This window comes from Chironomus tepperi, unplaced genomic scaffold (assembly GCF_022539635.2).
Source record: "Chironomus tepperi strain 1889 unplaced genomic scaffold, CSIRO-AGI_Ctep_v1 contig_161, whole genome shotgun sequence".
NCBI classification, from domain to species: domain Eukaryota; kingdom Metazoa; phylum Arthropoda; class Insecta; order Diptera; family Chironomidae; genus Chironomus; species Chironomus tepperi.
Genome location: NW_027226283.1, coordinates 1,536,885 through 1,555,464, shown reverse-complemented (window position 1 = coordinate 1,555,464; position 18,580 = coordinate 1,536,885). Strand labels below are relative to the sequence as shown.

At 29.8% G+C, this 18,580-nt stretch overlaps 1 protein-coding gene across 1 annotated transcript; it reads left to right on the top strand.

Annotated features, from left to right (window-relative positions):
* Window positions 1-573: 573 nt before the first annotated feature.
* Window positions 574-17,730, top strand: LOC139088274 (neurogenic locus protein delta-like). Its single transcript, XM_070637423.1, has 7 exons — window positions 574-2,004; window positions 7,637-7,960; window positions 11,170-11,239; window positions 13,954-14,202; window positions 14,938-14,998; window positions 15,133-15,553; window positions 15,640-17,730. The coding sequence occupies exons 1-7, from the start codon at window positions 1,957-1,959 to the stop codon at window positions 16,909-16,911; spliced, it is 2,445 nt and encodes an 814-aa protein (XP_070493524.1). The 5' UTR covers window positions 574-1,956; the 3' UTR covers window positions 16,912-17,730.
* Window positions 17,731-18,580: the final 850 nt, after the last annotated feature.

Below are 18,580 nucleotides of genomic sequence, written 5' to 3'. Positions count from 1 at the left end.
TATGTCTGAAATGTGCGAATAATTCCGCTGAAGTGTACAGATATGCTATTTGTAGAAATATAAAAAAATAACCGGCATCACACTAAAGTTGTCGCTTAATTTTTACTCTTCTAGATTCGAATGAATACATACATTAAACATGATTGTGGACTAGTGTAATGCAGTGGTGGACAATCATTTATTTTTTCGCTGTACAGCTTAGTAGTAAGCCTCTACTGAAACCGCATAGAGCATACGATTCATGGAATTTCCAAAAATTTCTAGTATGCCGCGGCTCACAGGTTGCTCACCACTGGTCTAATGGATTGCCTGGAACAGCACCAAGATGTGACTCGCTCGTGTTGTATCTAAAATAAGCCTACAAAAAGTGAGGTCGACAAAAAATTCCAAGAAAGAGAAAAAAGAATCTCGAAAAAATTACAACAAGGGTTCCTTCCGATCTCCTCTTTGACTATTTCTCTCGTCTGCATTTTTAACTCTCTCCTCTCTCAAATTTCTCATAGCATTGAAAATTCTCAAGATATACAGTCAGTCACATTTTAACATTCAAGTTATATGAACGTGTTTTCAACACTGTTACTGAAAAAATCCGGGAAAACATTTGCATATCTTCCGGTTACAGTTTAAAGTTTAATTAAAGAAAAATTTAAACATTTTTTTACACTCAAAAAATTGTGATTTTTTATAATATAAAAGAAACTTTATTTATAAAAAGGAATAAATTATTGATTATCTGTAAAAAGAAGCATCGGCTTATTGGTATCATCTTCTGATCTGGATTGAAAGTGAAGAAAAAAAAAATTATTCTTTATGGAAGTTTATTAATTGAAGGAAGTGAAGGGATATAAAAAATACCAACGCATTGGTATACTGATAAAAAAATAGGATTTTAAACTAAATATGCGTCAATTGGATATGAAAAATTCCCAATAATTGTAGATATAAGCAATAGACATATGAAACTAGTTTACTAAACATACACACAAGTCTATGATGATCACTAAACATTATATTTACACATGAAACATGAAATAATGTTGTGAGTAACCGTATAGTGAAAACATCTGCCTAGTGTAAAAATTATAATACCTAGTGTGCAGAACAAAACGAAACGAGAGAAAGAGAGAGAGAGAAGAAAAAAAATATTAAAAAATGTTGAGTTTTATATGTTAATTCATCTCATTGGTAATTGTGCATAAATTACAAGCCTATATTAATTAAAAAAAGAAATAAGACGTACATATACGTAAGTGGCGGCGGAAAAATAAATTTTAATAACATTAAAAAATCTTCGATTTGAGCTTGTGAAAAAAAGCAACTGCTTCTTATAATTCATCTCGAAAAAAAATATTTCAAAAGAAGAAACTCGAGCAATAAAAGTTGAAAAGCCTTAAAAAGTGTTAAAAAAAATAACAAGGAGCAATAAAAAATAAAAAAAAATATCTGATGTATCAAGTGAAAAAGAATTGATAGCTTCATAGTATTGATCGGTGCGTTCACATTTTATAAATGCGCGAGATCGGCGGTGTTATTTATATTGTATGAAGAGAGGAAAAAAAGTTTAAGATAGCATAAAAGAAAATATGAAAATTAATATCAAGTTAAAAGTTTTAAAGAACATGATGAACCGAAAAAAGTATTACAGATATAAATGAAAAAGAAAAATTGTTTTATCATTTTTGAAACAGCAAAGTGAGAAAATTGGCAGGAGAATATACATTTCATTTTATTGTCAGTTCTGTGAGCTTTCTTTTTGCCTCTATTTTCTCTTCACATAAAGTATACACAACATTCAATATATCTATCCAGCTTTATATTTACTGAAGACACCATTTACTCGTGTTAATGAAATTATTCAATCGTTGATCGAGCAAGTCTTTCTTCGCATCTTTAAGGAGATCTTTGTGCCTTTTTTTTCAACTTCTCTTTACTCGCATTGACTTGTTTTCATCGAAAATGAATTGGATTTCTTTTTTCATTTGCATTTTTTTGACATTCTCACAGGTAAGAAGAACCACATACACATTTTGAAATAAAAATTCAAGAATTTTAAAAGAGCCAAAGAATGTTTCTTTTAAATAGATTTAGATGACATGATACATGTTTTAAAGATATTATCGCTCTTCTTTAAAGAAGAGAGAGGAGAAAAAAAACGAAAGAAAAAAAAATGCTTCAAACAAAGACTTAAATTCGTGTCGAAGAAATGAATTGGTTAAGAGTTATCTCGCAGATGCGGATTTGGGATCTGATTATCGTCATTTACGAGCTCAATGCCTTATTTAATTTGGCTTAATCCTTTAAGAATATCCATCTTTTTCAAAAATGAGAACCCAACAAGTTTTGGAAAAGATGTACAAAATTTCTAGTAATTTACTTGAAGACTTTGCAACTCTAATTTGGTAACTTATTGAATATACACGTGCAATAGATGTTGATATAGCTTAGTGAAAATATAGGACGGTAAAATGCAAACTGATGAGTCATTATAATATGTAGTAGATATAAGAAGACATGTAAACCTTTTCGTCATGATCACAAGCCCATTTTGTGCTACAAATGATTTATATGGTAATGATGCTGTAATAAATGCTCCAAGCATAAGAATATAGGCGAGCATGCCAAAGTATTACGAGACACTTTTCATCTTCTTCCTCCACTTCTTCTACTCTGTTTCGCACCTCAAACAAAAATATTCATTCATAACTTTATTATATTCATAATAATAACTCATTAATAAGCGATTATTCAAATTTCCTATGAATCATCTTGAAGCTGCACGAGGAGCTCCGAATACGTAGCTGACTGATAATACAATAAAATAATAAAAAAATACATATAACATTTTATTGAAATAATAAAAAAAACTGTATTGTTGTTTTTTGAGTCTCTTTCAAACATATTCCACGTATGAACGAAAAAAAAAAATACCTAAGAAGTAATTCAAAAGGCTCTTGATGTGTGTTTGTGTTTTTAAAGAGTTTCATTTTCTTCAACATTTTGCTGAAGATATAATGTGAAATGAAACTGGTTTAAAATAGAGTGGTTCATTTCTTGCAACACACTATAGCTATACGGTAAAATGTATGAGCAAAAGTGAACTAAACACCCTGTAGGAACATTCAATAAAAATACAGTATAATATTTTAAATACCTCCGAGTGTGTGCGTTATTTGAAGCAAACACCAGTAAGAACCTGATGAAAGAAATGTAAAATAAGAAAAAAAAATCAGAATTGAATGAACGAAAAAGAGCTATTGGACGTGAATTGTTTTCCCACGATCAACGTTAGGAGTTGTAAAATATATGTATATATACATATACTTCTAAGTATATATATTCTTCTTATACACACAGTGTGTTGAAGAACCTGAGCATAAAGATCGAAACGCAAAATGCTTTTCGGAAGGCAAGCACACAGGCACTGTATGAAAAAAAAAGAAAGAGAGATGAGAAAAAATAAAAAATCATTTAATTTTCAATCCATAATTAAAGTAGTTATCATAAGAACAGAAAAACAAGGCAGCCAGAAAGAAGATAATTTGATTATACTCGATTGTGATTTAATACGGACATATTTAGAAGGCAGCAGTAAAAGAAGATGAACTCAAAATGGAATAAATGAATTCAATTCTACACTTGCTAATACTTTAGAAAGTATATTATGCAGTTTAACGGTTGTTCAATTGTTCATCATCATATAATTCGTCGCATGTCTGTCATTATGAGTAAAAAATGGTTCTCTGTTATTGTCTCGCTGTGTACAATGTTTTAACACTTTACTGCTGATCGTTCGTCTTCTTTCCGGAGCGGAAATAAAAAAAGATTATGCATTTTCGGATAATGGCTTAGCTTTCAAATGATGAGTATTTGGAAACACTTCATTGCTTCGCTACCATGCATAGTCATTTTCAAGCAAAGATTATTATAACTATTGAAATATCTAAATAAAACAGACAGAGAAACCTAAAATAAAGGAGATAATGATATGTAATGAATGAACTTTTCATATTTATTATTTATTTATTTTTTTAACTTGTTTTTAAGTAAGAGACTCTTAAGAGCGTTATTATATAGCATTACCATCATGTATTCTTTTCAAATATTTAAAAATAGTACTTACTTTTTGTTTTCATTTTTTTATTTGCTTCTCTTTTCGTATGTATTCATCAGATTCTGATCGCAATTTTTTCATAGATGAGATGCACATTATTACTTTACAAAATGACCACACTTTGACTATGTAGAAGTAGCAAAAGGTTTCAATATCAATAATAAAAACATGCCATGCCATTGATCGATCGTGATCATGACGCATGAGAATGAACATTGACAGGTCAACAAGTTTCACTTCGGATATTGTTGACTACCCTCCATAAAAACGAACTGCTTTTGATCTCATACATACTTACTTAATATAAATTCAATGATTACGATCGCTCTCAATTATGATCGATTGATGTCTGTATAAAATTATCTGTCATAACGGAAAGAGATTCATTTTTATTCTACATAAAATGAGTCTTTCTGTTTATTTGAACAGGATAAGAGAGTAACTAATTTCATAATTTTGCGACACAAACTAATACAATGATATCATTCAGTCAACTTACCGGGACTTAATTTCAAAGTTGTTTCACATTTATTGTTTGGCATAAAATATAAAATTCTAATGGGATCTTTGCTAACTATTGATGCCACTGAACGATAAGATCGCTGATATTTGATTTGGCAAAAGTTGTTCGGAATGTATTTGATCGTATCGTATAAGATCGCGGCATTCAAATGAAATAATTTCTTGGGAACAAATTCATGACTGTGTTCAGATGCGCTCAAGTCAATGAAATTTGTCCTCACTCGATGAATTTATTTTTGAATTGTTTTGTTTAAAAGCGAATTATAGAAAAAATTCGAAAGGTATTTAAAAAATATGTTTCGAAATAAAATATTATAAGGAAAAATATGTTTAATTTTAAACTGAATTTCTTTTTCGGTTTTCTTCTTTCAAAACGAATCTTTTTTTCGAAGAGAGAAGCAACAAAAAAAAATGATCGAGCGTAAGCAACAAGCGATTTTGTGAGGGAGATGGAACCAGAAGAAGAAAAAAAATGTACATCATGTTTTTGCAGTCGACTGCTATTTTCATGTTCACCTTTTTTTTCGGCATCTACTTACAGTAAAAGTATAAAGTATACACACGATAACTCATGTTTACCCATCGATGCAATAAAGAAACTCTCCCTCGATTCATTTTTTCTTCCTTTATTTCATACATACTTGTGTCTGTATGTGTTTTTACAAATACATATGAAAGCGCACATATGCTCCTTGTGTTCAGCTGGAGATATATCAGGCTTAAAAGTATTTTATTTTATTTTTTTCGTTCCCAACTGCCTTTGCGTTTTTCTCATTTCTTATTCCTTCGTTTTTTTTTTCTTTTTTACATTTTTTTTGCCTTTTAATTTATTATGTGCCAAAGAAAAATTGCTATAGATGAAGTATATTTAATTTTTTGTTTCGGATTAGCAATATATAACATGAGTTATCACGAAATATGTTTAATCCCAGACTTTTTTAATGATTGGAAGAATTTTTTTTCTTTTCATTCTGGTATGTTGCTAGCATGCAATCATTTTCTTTAGAATATATCAACTTTACTATTTCACTACTTTATAAATTCATCCAGACTTTATTATTTATATGATCAAAAATTGTTACAGACAATGATATCATGCAAAAAATTTTCAGTCATTGGAATGTTTATACAAAAATATTCAACACATTTGTTATGCTTATAAATGACTTAAAAACATAAAAAAATCAAGACTGCATTCTATAAAGACGATTTTTATTACTATAAAAATCACTTTCTTTTTGTTATGTTTAACTTGAATGAATCAATTTAATATGAGCTGAAAAAAATAAGTCGTGCGAACAGAGCCGGCGCCTGTAGGCAGACCAGAGCATCGTGAAGTCTAAGAGTAAAAAACATAAAAATAGCTCCAAGTTATTAAGAATTGCTACCTCATTATGTCTTTATCTCTCACTTGCCTCCATATATATTGTAAGCGTTGCCTGTTCACTGCAAACTTTTTTTCTCTCAGCAGAAAAAAATGTTAAAGAGAAATAAAACACAGATTGTTATGGTGTTGTTTCATTGATGATGAAGAAATACAGAACGAAAACTACACTTCAAATGCTCATAACGCCCTGAGGGGTCCGTCTCGTAGGTCAAGTTGCCAAGTTTCGCCTCTGTAGCGGTAAATATTGTTCGTTCTTAATTCATATATATAGTTTTTTTTTCGAGGCAGTTCTTGGCTATAACACTAAAATGTATACAAAACATAATTTGAAAACGAAGTTGGAGTTTTTTTTAATTTATTCAGTTTGCATTTCCAATTGATTACTAAAAATTCAAACAATGTCTCAACTCAAATTAAATTGAAAAATTCCCATTCACTATGAGATTTCCATGAAATATTTTCTTTCTTGATACTTATATACGATTGCAAATAAAAATCATCAGCATAAGTCCTTGTTGATGGGAAAATCTACAAGTGAATTATGCATTTGAAATGTACACATAAATCACTTCTGCATGTAATATATATATATTATTTTTTCTTAGTTCAAGGCTGTTGAATTTGTTATTGGTCATGCAAAAATGCAGTTTGAGTATGTGAAATGTCATAGCAATTCCTAATGCATTGAAATTACATATTAATACTAATCGTCTCATGACTTATTCAGCTTTTGTTACTATAGCATGTTGAAGTTGCTCAAATTAAGATTCGACCTGCAAAATCATCATGAAAAATGGTTGGGAATGGAACAATTTCGTACAAAAATAATTTAATCTTTCTATAGCAAAAGTTACTAGAGTTGCCATTTAATACAAAAAAAAATGTTTTAAATGATCTTCACCTCGTACATAAATTAAGGTTTCCAAAGAATGCATTTCAGTTGTGCTGAAGCAAATTGATATATGAATGAATTCACAATTAGTTATCATGAGAATGAATGCTCGTATATATGAAGTTACCCACATTCATTCACGTGTTCTATTTGAATTCTTCAGATTTTTAACATGATATAGGCGAACGTCTTCCAAGAAATTGAAAAACAACTATGGAATGCACGCAATTGTAGGGCATTATACCAGATGAAAATTAATAAAAGAGAATGATACGTGAATTTCTAAATGTAATGAATATTATGATATTTAAAATTACTGAAATTGCATACACACATCATCCAGCAAGTCAGCCAGCCAGCCAGCATTATTGAGGGCTTGCCGAAATTGTATTTTAGAAAGTTGAGGGTGTTAAAGTCTCAATTTTGTAATTTGTTAAATGTTAAATGCTTTTGTTTGACACGATCATGCCTCTTTTTTCACTAGGGAGAGATTTTTATTAGACACGAAAAAGTTCATTGAATGAATAACTTAACAGAATTAATTTTCATAATAATTTATTGTATTCAATTCATTTTTTCTTTTTCAATTCATTTCGCTCTTTTTGTTTGTTAAAATATCTTTGCAATTGCTTGTTGTTACTGAATCTGAATCTGTTTTATATAAAATTATTCATCTTGCATTTTCAACACCATTCTTAATTATTATTGTTATTTTTCATTTCAGATTACATGCTCCGGTTTATTTGAATTAAAATTAAAATCCTTTCGAAATGATAAGGGTGTTAATAGTCTGAATCAATGTTGTAGCGAAAAACAATCAATTAATGGATTATGTTTAGGAAGTTGTAAGACGAGGTTTCGAGTATGTTTGAAACAATATCAAGCAGAAGTCGATACAACATCGTCGTGCACATTTGGATCAGCTGCAACAGTAATCCTCGGTGATAATACATTCAATCTTACTCAATCATCAATAGTTTTTAAAAGTCAACCACAAAAGGATTCACGAACAAATCCAATTAGGTTTCCATTCGAGTTCACATGGCCTGTAAGTATTAAGTCTTATTAATTACTTTTTATTATACTTAGACACATTTTCAAAATAATCACCGCGCAATGTCATAAAATAACTGCATCCGTACTTTCTCGTAAAAAAAATTATTGCGTATGAGTGCAGAAATGTTTTCATGAGAAAACCATAAAATATAAAAACTGGAAATAGTCCAAGACTATATAGTTAAGAAGAAGATAAATTCCTCAGCCTTCTTCTTTCCAATAAATGCTTTCCTTGCGCCAAGAATTTTGTCCTAAACATAATTTCCCCTTAAATTAATCGTAAAAAAAACCACAGTCGAACACAATGCAATACAAAAGCTATAACAATTAAAAAAATATTAATGACTGATTTCTTTTCTTCTGAAGTTATATTATGAAGAGCAAGCAACATCGTCCAAACAAGTGCAACCGCATCTGGAGATTTGTTGTATGTTGCAGTTTGCGATTTGCGAAATATAAAAAAGCACACGAAGAAAATATTACCATACTCATTCATTCTTCGACTGCGTTTTTTTCCTGTTGCTTTATACAATGAGTAACATTGGTATTTTTAATTTTAAATGCCGTGGTGAATTTTTATGCTTCTCTTATAAAGCAAGTGCTTAATTGTGTCCATTTGAACTGGTTATATGGATTAATTTTACTCAATTTTATCGGCGTTTTTTTTTTGGTGCTTTCTAAAAATCCCATAAATTATATATTGTGCATATTTGTCCCGATTCCCGTGCAGTAAGCATTTTTTTGAGTAAGCAAAATAAAACCTTGTCTTCTCATGTCCCTCAAAGTATTTAAAAACGTTTTAGAAAAACAATTATGATCATGTTTCATACATTTCACATTTCAATGTGAAGTTCCTATGACATGCAAAAAAGTAAATTTTTTGCAAATTCCTATTGCTTTTGTACTTACCTGTAGCACATAAATAACAAATGAATGGGTCAGAATACAAACCATTATCAAATATCTTATATGTATACAAATAAATCTGTATTTGTTGTACTGACTGTCTCGACTAGCTGTAATTTACATAAAGATATAATTTTCATCTTAATAGATTCGTAATATTCATTAATTGAATAAAATAGATATGGATACTTGAAAGTCATTGTGCATGAAATAACAATTTAATAAGTAAGAGTGTATATACTTCGCGCTCAAAAGCGTGCTTATCAAGATTTGATGATGACAATTCAATTTTTTTAAACGTTTTGGTGCTTCGCAAGCAGTAAACAAAAACAAATCTTCTTTTCTTTAGTTTTCCGCATTTTTCTACTTTTTTTTTTTGAGAAGAAGATGAAGAACTTCAAAGAGGCAACATGCTTGTTGATTTTTTTTTTTTTTTCACAAAAATGTTTCAGTATGGCATGGATGCTGGAGAAAATTGTTTTTTTTTTCTAGTCGACGTCTCAAAGATACGTATGGCGTTTAGAATTTATATCTACTTATCTACACTTCATAGATAGTACACACTCAGGCATATGAAGGAGATGAAACAAAAATAAAGTAACACAAAGAACGTGAACAGAGAGAAAGAAAAATGCCTGAATCATTTTTTTTTTCTTTCTTACTTCTGGCTCGTAAACATGACATAAGAAAAAAAAATTCTGTTCTTTTCTACTTTCCGTATAATACAAAACCATATGCCGCAAATTTTCGAATGCCTGACTATTTAGTGATCAGCTTGTCAGTGTGAGTTCGTGATGAAGTGAAAAAGAAAAACGACGAAAAAGCAGAAGTTTGTGCATTTTTATGCTGTGCTTAAGTTATGTGAGTGTAGTTGTTTTTCTTTCTGTTATTGTTGTTGTTACGAAACATCTGCTGTTTCGCCGTTTCAGGTTTTATGGCGGACAAAAATATATTATAAATTTATTTTAAAAAATCATGAATTTTTTAGAAGTTCATTTTTAAACAGAAAAGATAAATAACAAAATAGGTCTGAAAAAGTATTTAAGGAAATTTCCAAAACAAAAATTAATGAGCAAATGCTACATTTCTATCGATGATGGCAACAACGATTGGTAAATGAGATGAAGAAAAAAATGAAATGAAATGAAATATCCAAATTAAAATGTTATTTTTATTATCTATACGTAATGTTGAAAGACATAATAATCACACCACGCTTAATACAGTGAATGAATGCATTTAGAACGTTATTTTTGGTTAATGTATGTATGTACATTGTCGTTATTTTTTATATTTTTATTTTATCAAGACCCAACTCATGACTTTCATTCTGGTTTGTGGCGCGTGTCGTTTGAATGGAAAATCACTTATATGTTTATGGTATGTCTTCTTCGTTCAATTATTTCTTTCACATCTTGCTACTTCTCTCCCTGTAAGATATTTTAAAATGCGTTTTCCATTCTGGGAAAGTTATTTCGTTTTTATTCAGCAATCGAAACTGTTAAAATAATTAATATTTCAATCTCTAACTTACTCCATTTATACAACAAAGATCGTGCCTGTTTCTTCTTATTTTTTCTCTTATTTTTTTACTATGCTGTTACCTTTTGTTATTACTGATGTTCGTTTCAAGAGAAAGAAAGAAGAAATTACCGCTGTTGCTGCCACAGCATAACACGGGCCAATCATCATCATGAGATGGAAATGAGAAATTCTAAACTAGAAACGTGTGCAATTGAAATTTGAATTGGAAAATTTCAATTTCTTCTCTTCATTACTAATGAGCGTTTAATTTCTTCTGTTTTATGAAATATTTCGAATGAAAGAGGCAGAGAGGAAAGTAGAAAATGAAGCATTTTAATGCTTCAATCGGTAATTAAATCGGCAGGGGCACTTGAAATGTTATTTGTTATAATGTTTTGCTTTTCAATTTAAAACGGAAGTGGTCGAGACTATTGATTCAATATGTATTCACAAAAAAACATACATGTAAGTACGTCCATACACCAAATTATTTTTTGACATTGCTCTTTTTTTCTGCAATTTAATTTCGAGATTCATTTATCGATCAATAAATCAACAAAACTTTATCAAAATTTATTCAGTTGTCTAAAATTCATATTGCACCAGGTGTAGAGACATTTTGATAAATGGATAGAAATTAAAATGAACAAAATTCTGTCGAAATCCGCTTAACTGTGTCATAGTATAATATTAGTAATTCAAATTATTTCCGTTAACATCTGACATTTTATTCAATGAAATAATGTAATAATCATTTCTATTTTCTTCTAGGGTGCCTTTACGCTCATTGTGGAAGCATACCATGATTCTTCAAACGACAGTGAATCAAGATCAACAACAGGTAAGTGTCACAAATATGATACCACTGCTGTGTTATTTCCATAAAACAACAGATTTTTACTTTCAACAATATAATTTAAACACATCATCATGATACATGATATCTCATCTTGTATTGTTTTATTTATTTCCATCTTTCTTATTTTGGAAACCTAACTTATAATGCGAATTTTATTAATGTAAACTTTTATGCAAACATTATACACTTTATTATTATTATCTTTTTTTTATTGATATTATATTTATTATATGTGGACAAAAAAGTAAAGACATACAAAAAAAATGAAACAAAAGATGAGATTCTTTATTTCTATTTTCGTTACTTCCGATAAATAAAAATTTAATTCTGCATAATATTAACCAAACCTTGTAATATGATCCGATTTTTTGTTTCAATACATACCTATATGAACAAAAAAAAATTATTCTTTCTCTTGTCGACTATAGAGTATCACGATCGACAATATATAGTATATCTTCCTCATATGTCGCTTAAATATTTTATTTTATTTTAAGAACAAAAGTACATTTCTATAATGGAAAATTATAAGTGTATGTATATTAAAAAATATGAAAAAAATATGTATAATCTAACCCTTCCGTTTTGGTTCAGTTATTGTTCCACTTGTTTAATATAAAAAAGAAGACTCTACCTTCATATATATAACGATTAACGATGGTTTTTTTTTTTCTTTTCCATCTTTACCACATCGTTTATGAGTATGCTTTTTGAAGAAGTATAAGTAAAAAAAATCTGAAAAAAAAAAAACAAAAAAGCAATTCTTTAAATTTCCGGTCTGGTATTTATTCGAAGAAAAAAAATCTTGATGAAACTATGTGTTTTTTATGAAAATGCTACGAAGCATACTTGTAACTCAATTGATATTTCGTCAATCCATCCCTTATGATTTTTTAAAATGAACGGAAGTGGTAACAAACTTAAGGCACATATTCATGAATACGTTATTTTATAGACAAAGTTTAATTATAGATTCATTCATCACAAGCATGCACTCATAATTAATTTAAATTTCTTTAGTCTCGATATTATGTTCTAGAGACATTTTTTGTGTCACTCATTTGGTGGATATATGACTGAAACTGAAAGTCTACACACGAAAAATGAGAATATGAACAATACACTTCATATACGTACATATTACTCAAATGTATGATGTGACAAATTTTCATTAGGTTATATCTTTTCTGTAATTTCAATGAAAGACGAAACGTAGGAGTCTCATATCTTTCATATATATTTTTTTGTGGAGGAGCTTGTTTTCACTTATGAAAAAAAATAGTAAAAAATGTTTATCTTTTTTTTCAAATAGACATATGAAGTAACACAATTCGAAGAGTAATTTGAATACACTCCGTTTTCTACATATTGAGGATGAATTAACATTTGTTTCAAAATTCTCACAAGCCATATGCGCCTGCATATATTTTATATTTATTTTAAATTGCAAAATCATTTAAAAATGAATTAACATTTTGTGTACTGATTTTATTCAGCAATTTGAAAGTTCAGTTTTCATCACTATTGAAATTTCAATTTCAATCATGACTAAATAGGCATAAATTGTCGAGTATATAAATTCGGAGAAAAGCAATGAATATTTCTCCACCTTGCAATTTAGACTAAAATTCTCGCTAGAGATAGATATGCACAAATATAGGGATATAAAAATATCACGTCTAGACAGTTCAAGTTGTTTAACATTTGTGTATTTTCTAAAATATTTTCCTTAATGTTGAGAAATCCAGTAAAATATTAATTATCAATTATTAACATTTTCATGGTGCTAAACATTACTGCATAGTAATAAAATAAGCTAATAAAAATAGAGTTTACATCAGAAGCTTTTTTAACATTTAACATTTAAAATAGCATTGAGAATACTTGCCAGAATGATTAATTTATGTATATGCGAGATGAATTCATCAAAAATATTTTCGATAGATTTTTTTGAGTGAGTGAGTAATTTTTTACTGTTGTTTTCTGAGGAAAAAAAAGACAAAAAACTTATAACAATTTAGACATAAAAGACAAAATGAAAAATTGTCGTAAAAGAATTAAAATATAACCCAAACAATCTATTCATTTTGAAATTTTTTTACCTTACCTTTTTGAAATTGTATTCATACACGTATGTAGGAGAGAAGAAGAAATGCTGGCAAGGATCGTCAAAATGCACTAGTGATGATTTTTTTACCTGAGCTAAAAAAGAGAAATCTTAGAAGCACTCACTAGGCGTATTGTAAGTTGATGAAGATGGCTTGAAAAATAAGAACTATGGAAGCATACACTAAATTTTTTATATTTTTTTATTTTTACAAAAAAAAAATCGTCTCCATAAAAAAGCCAAACATCTTTAAACTTCTCTCTTGTTTCTCTTGTCAGCAGATGTTTTACTACGTTAATACATTTCTTAAAGCATTAAAAAACAACCATGTGATACTATAAAGAAACGAAATGTGTTTAGTGTAATTCGAATTTTAGGCTATTTCGTTTATTAAAAACTTAAAAAAAAAACTGAATACTGAGCACCTCATGTCGATTTTTTTTCCTTCACTTTTTATACACATATAATCCTTTTGCAGACATAAAATATACACAGTCTGCTTGCTTGTTGATAGAAAAAACAAAATTTATTTTTTAATGATAATGATTTATTTCAACAAATGTCCTACTTTTCATTCTCTCTCTTCTAGAATCACTTATATCACGCTTCTCTATACAAGGAGAGTTGAGCGTTTCAGCTGATTGGACACAATATTCAAGTAAACAACTAACCAAAGAAATTGAATTTGAATATCGCGTTACATGCGAATCAAACTATTATGGAGCTGGCTGTGAAACACTTTGCCGAGAGCGTGACGATAATTTTGGACATTACGCGTGTACAGCAAGTGGACAACGCATGTGTTTATCCGGCTGGCATGGAAATTATTGCGATAAGCGTAAGTTAATATTTTTCTCCCCCGGTTCTTTAATAATTGGTACTCATTGGACAGTGAACATTAACATTTAACGTGCATTCTTCACTCATGTGAAAAAAGTTCTTATTTATACGCCAAATGAGCAATCATGATGTTAAATGTGCAACAGATGATCTAGGCAGAATTACAAAATTTTGAAGAGCATCAAATGTTTTATTTAAGAAAATGCAACAGTTGCTTATGCATAGAATCTAATGCTGTTGAATAATAATAAATTCAACAAATGTTACACATATAGTTTCACCTTAAAAAAAGGTCTTATGTGAGATCCGAGATCCATTTGTTGAATGTGTATTCAGCAAAAATAACAACCGACCCGACATTCAAATCCTGCCTCGAAAAAAAAAAATCATAAAATGCAGAGAAAAAGATTTTTGATATTTCCGCAATGTGTTTTGTGCTCCCTGCTTAGCATCTGTTATCTGTTGAATGTTCACATCCAAAATCCAAAGGAAATAAGGAGAATTGAAGAAAACGAAACGAACATAAATGTTTTATTTTCCTGCATCCTCGGAAATCGGATATTGTCAGTGTTTGCGAAAATACACAAAAATCTTTTCCCTAGACTCATATGCAAACATCTTGCAGAGGAAGAAAATTTCTGTTCCTTTATTTGCCTTTCTCATCTTGAGAACATTTATTGTTTTATCTCATTTCATTGTATTTTATTGTTTATTTTTTATGTTAATATTTCAGCACGTTGTTCTGTCGGTTGCAATTTGGAACATGGACATTGCGATAAACCCAACGAATGCATGTAAGTAGCCTGTCTTCTAACACTCAAAATATAATATTTCATTTTAAGAACCTGCTTATGATGATCGTAATGAATATTATCTTATATCTTTTATTTTATCTATCTCTCTCTCTCACTTTCTATGTAAATAACAGATGCAAAGCCGGATGGAAGGGGCCAAATTGTGATGAATGTGAAGTTTACCCAGGATGCGTACATGGATATTGTGTAAAGAAATGGGATTGCATCTGCAAAGAAGGTTGGGGAGGTCTTTTCTGTAATCAAGATTTAAATTTCTGTACAAATCACAAGCCATGTCATAATGGTGGAACTTGCACAAACACTGGACAAGGTTCATATACGTGTAAATGTCCACCCGGCTACACAGGAGTTGATTGTGAAGTCAAAATCAAAGATTGTACTGCCAATCCATGCCTAAACAATGCAACATGTCTCGATACGATTGATGGTTATAAATGTGACTGCAATTATGGATGGACTGGAAAGCATTGTGAAACACAAACAACAACGTGCGCTTCAAAACCATGTTTGTTTGGTGGAATATGTCATGACTCGGTAAGTGTTGTAAATATAAAGGAATTTTAATCATTATTTTGGTACTTATAATGTATTTATTTCTTTTTCTTTTAATTTTTTAATAGAATAAGGGAGCCCGATGCGATTGTCCAACTGGATATAGCGGGAAATTTTGTGAGACTCATGTTCAAAATTGTTCTCCGAATCCATGTCAAAATAAGGGCGAATGTATAGCAGTTAAAGATCATTATCAATGCCAATGCGCAAAAGGTTTTCGTGGTCTTAATTGCGAAGAAAATATTGATGATTGTCATGGCAATCCATGCAAAAATGGTGGCACATGCATTGACGGAATCAATCAATATCAATGCAAATGTGTTTCTGGATATACGGGTGAAAATTGTGAAAAACGTGTAGACTTTTGTCTCACAAAACCATGTGCAAATGGCGGCAGTTGTATAAAAGTAAATAACGGTTTTCAATGCATTTGTCGAAACGGCTTCACCGGTAATGATTGCAGTCAAGATATTGATGAATGTTTGTCATCGCCATGCAAGAATGGTGCAACTTGCATTAATCGTGTAAATTCATATGAATGTCAATGTATTGATGGATTTCAAGGAGTTAATTGCGATGAAGCAGTTAGTAGTCAGTTGGTACATCAAGCATCAACATCAACATATCAAGAAGCTCAAATAGGAAGGAGCGAAAATTTAACATTTATTCAAATCATACTCATAGCTTTTCTATCAATCGCAGTTCCTTTTGTCGCGGTATGCGGAATTACAGTTATTGTATGTATGAAAAGAAAAAGGAAACGTGAACAAGAGAAAGATGATGCAGAAGCACGAAAACAAAATGAACAAAATGCATCGCATATATCACACTTGCATCAGCATCATCATAATTCAATAATAGCAATAAAAAGAACATCAAATAGTTCAAATGCTCTTGATAATTCAACACATCATATGATCAAAAACACTTGGGACAAGAGCGTTAATAATATGAACATGTCAAATTCAGTCAGCATGGATGATGGTTGCATGTTAAATACAAATAATAGTATGTATGGAGCAATGTCAAATTTTAACGATAACAATAATGCATCATCTGCAGGAATAAATACTAGTCAGTTGCTAAGTTCAACTGATGGTTATCAATCTCAAATAGTTCCTCAACAAACACTTGAACGAGCGAAAAGTCAAAAGCAGCTTAATACTGATCCTGCTGTTGTGAATCGTGCATCACTAATTATGCATCGGCAGCAGCATCCAGCAAAAGAAATAACGCTCGATAAGAGAATATCGTCAATGCTTGGAGAAGCATCATGGAGTGGGAATTCTGCTGCCAGCACTAGTCGACAAATGGACAGATGTAGTCCGCCACACATATAAATTGCCTCGGCGGCAGTCTCACATAGAAGTAGTGCTTTTTATATTATATTAATAGATTTTTAAATGAAAAAAAAAATCGTGACTCTCTACATTCGTCTATTCATTTTTGTGACTATGATTAAACGATCTCATGAAAAAAAAAATCTTAAAAGAGAATGAAAGAGGAAAAAAATAAAATAGAAATGAGAGATTGAATATTGAACAAGGAAAAGAACAAAAGATCACTTAAGTAACCAGTAAATTCTTAAAGAAAATGAAGAAAAAAATTGAAAGACGTTTTGAGATTTCAAAAATAATAAATTTCAATTATGATTTCAAATTATGACACTTTTTTGATATATTCATTTGTATCGTTTCAATTTCATTTCTAATGGTCATTCAACATTTTAAAAAGAACATCTATGATCCAGTAGCAGAAGTCTTCTCACGCAAGACTATAGCGCATTTTTGAAGAATCAACAAGTTTTTGTTCATTTTTTGGATATTGAAAATAGTGATAATTTAAGGATGCATTCCTTAGCGATATTTCATGACGATGACGTTGCATCATCGTATAATGTGTCGTTCAGGACATTAAAGTGTATAATTGATATATTCCATCATTTGGCTTTGTCATGTCTCATTCAGACAATCAGTCATAGTGAACATAAACTTGTTAATTCTTCTTAAATGCACTGGAATCAATTTTTATGAAGGTAAAAGATATTCTTTTATCTTTCATAGGAATTCGTTGATTAATAATCTAATTTCATATTTCAATTTAAATGTATGTAAGCAAGAAGAAGATCATATGTCGATGCTACATTTCTTGTATATATCATTTAATTTAATTAAATTGATGAAATTAATGTTCAATTAGAAACGATGGATATAAAGATTTATTAATCATGTTCTCTTAAGACTTGTAAATAATATTTATCTCTTAAAGTTATTTTTTAGTTAGAATAACAAAAGAAATTAAAAAAAATCAATTTGAAATGGAAAATTGTCTTAAAAGAATCCGAAAAAAATTGTGAATAGATAGTATATTTATACATAGTTATGTGTATGCCTTGTATTATTCTTCTCTATATAACAATTGAAATATAATGATTCATAGAATAATTACAGGGATGCAAAGTAAAGATATTCAAAATATTATATTTTTGCTTTCTTTTCCATAAACGTTCGACCCAACACTATAATTTTCGTATTCTGATCATATAATATAAAGAACAATTTGAAGACTTGGTAAACATACAATTTTGTCTGATCCACTATATGACTATTTTATTAAAAACATAATCTATTCCCAACAGACTACCGATCGAACTGATCATTTATATTTAGTGCATTATGTTTAATGCATTTGTGAGTTATTTTTATTATAAATTAAGAATCTTTGTTTTTATGCAGTGAATTTTTTTTATGTATTAAAGTCATTGTTTTATTATGTATTGAAAAAAATTCAGAAAGAATCATTCGAAAAAAATTTGCCAAATCTTTAAAATTTATAAATTTATATATTATGGTTAACTAATATTAAAATCCATGCGCCTCAGCCCGCTAAGATTTTTCAGACTGTACAGCAGTGCTGCTCAAACTTTGCTCCGTGATGCTAGAGCTCGATGTTTGAGCTATGTGTGATACAAAACTTGATCATCAGATAAAGATTTTAGGGTCACCGGGT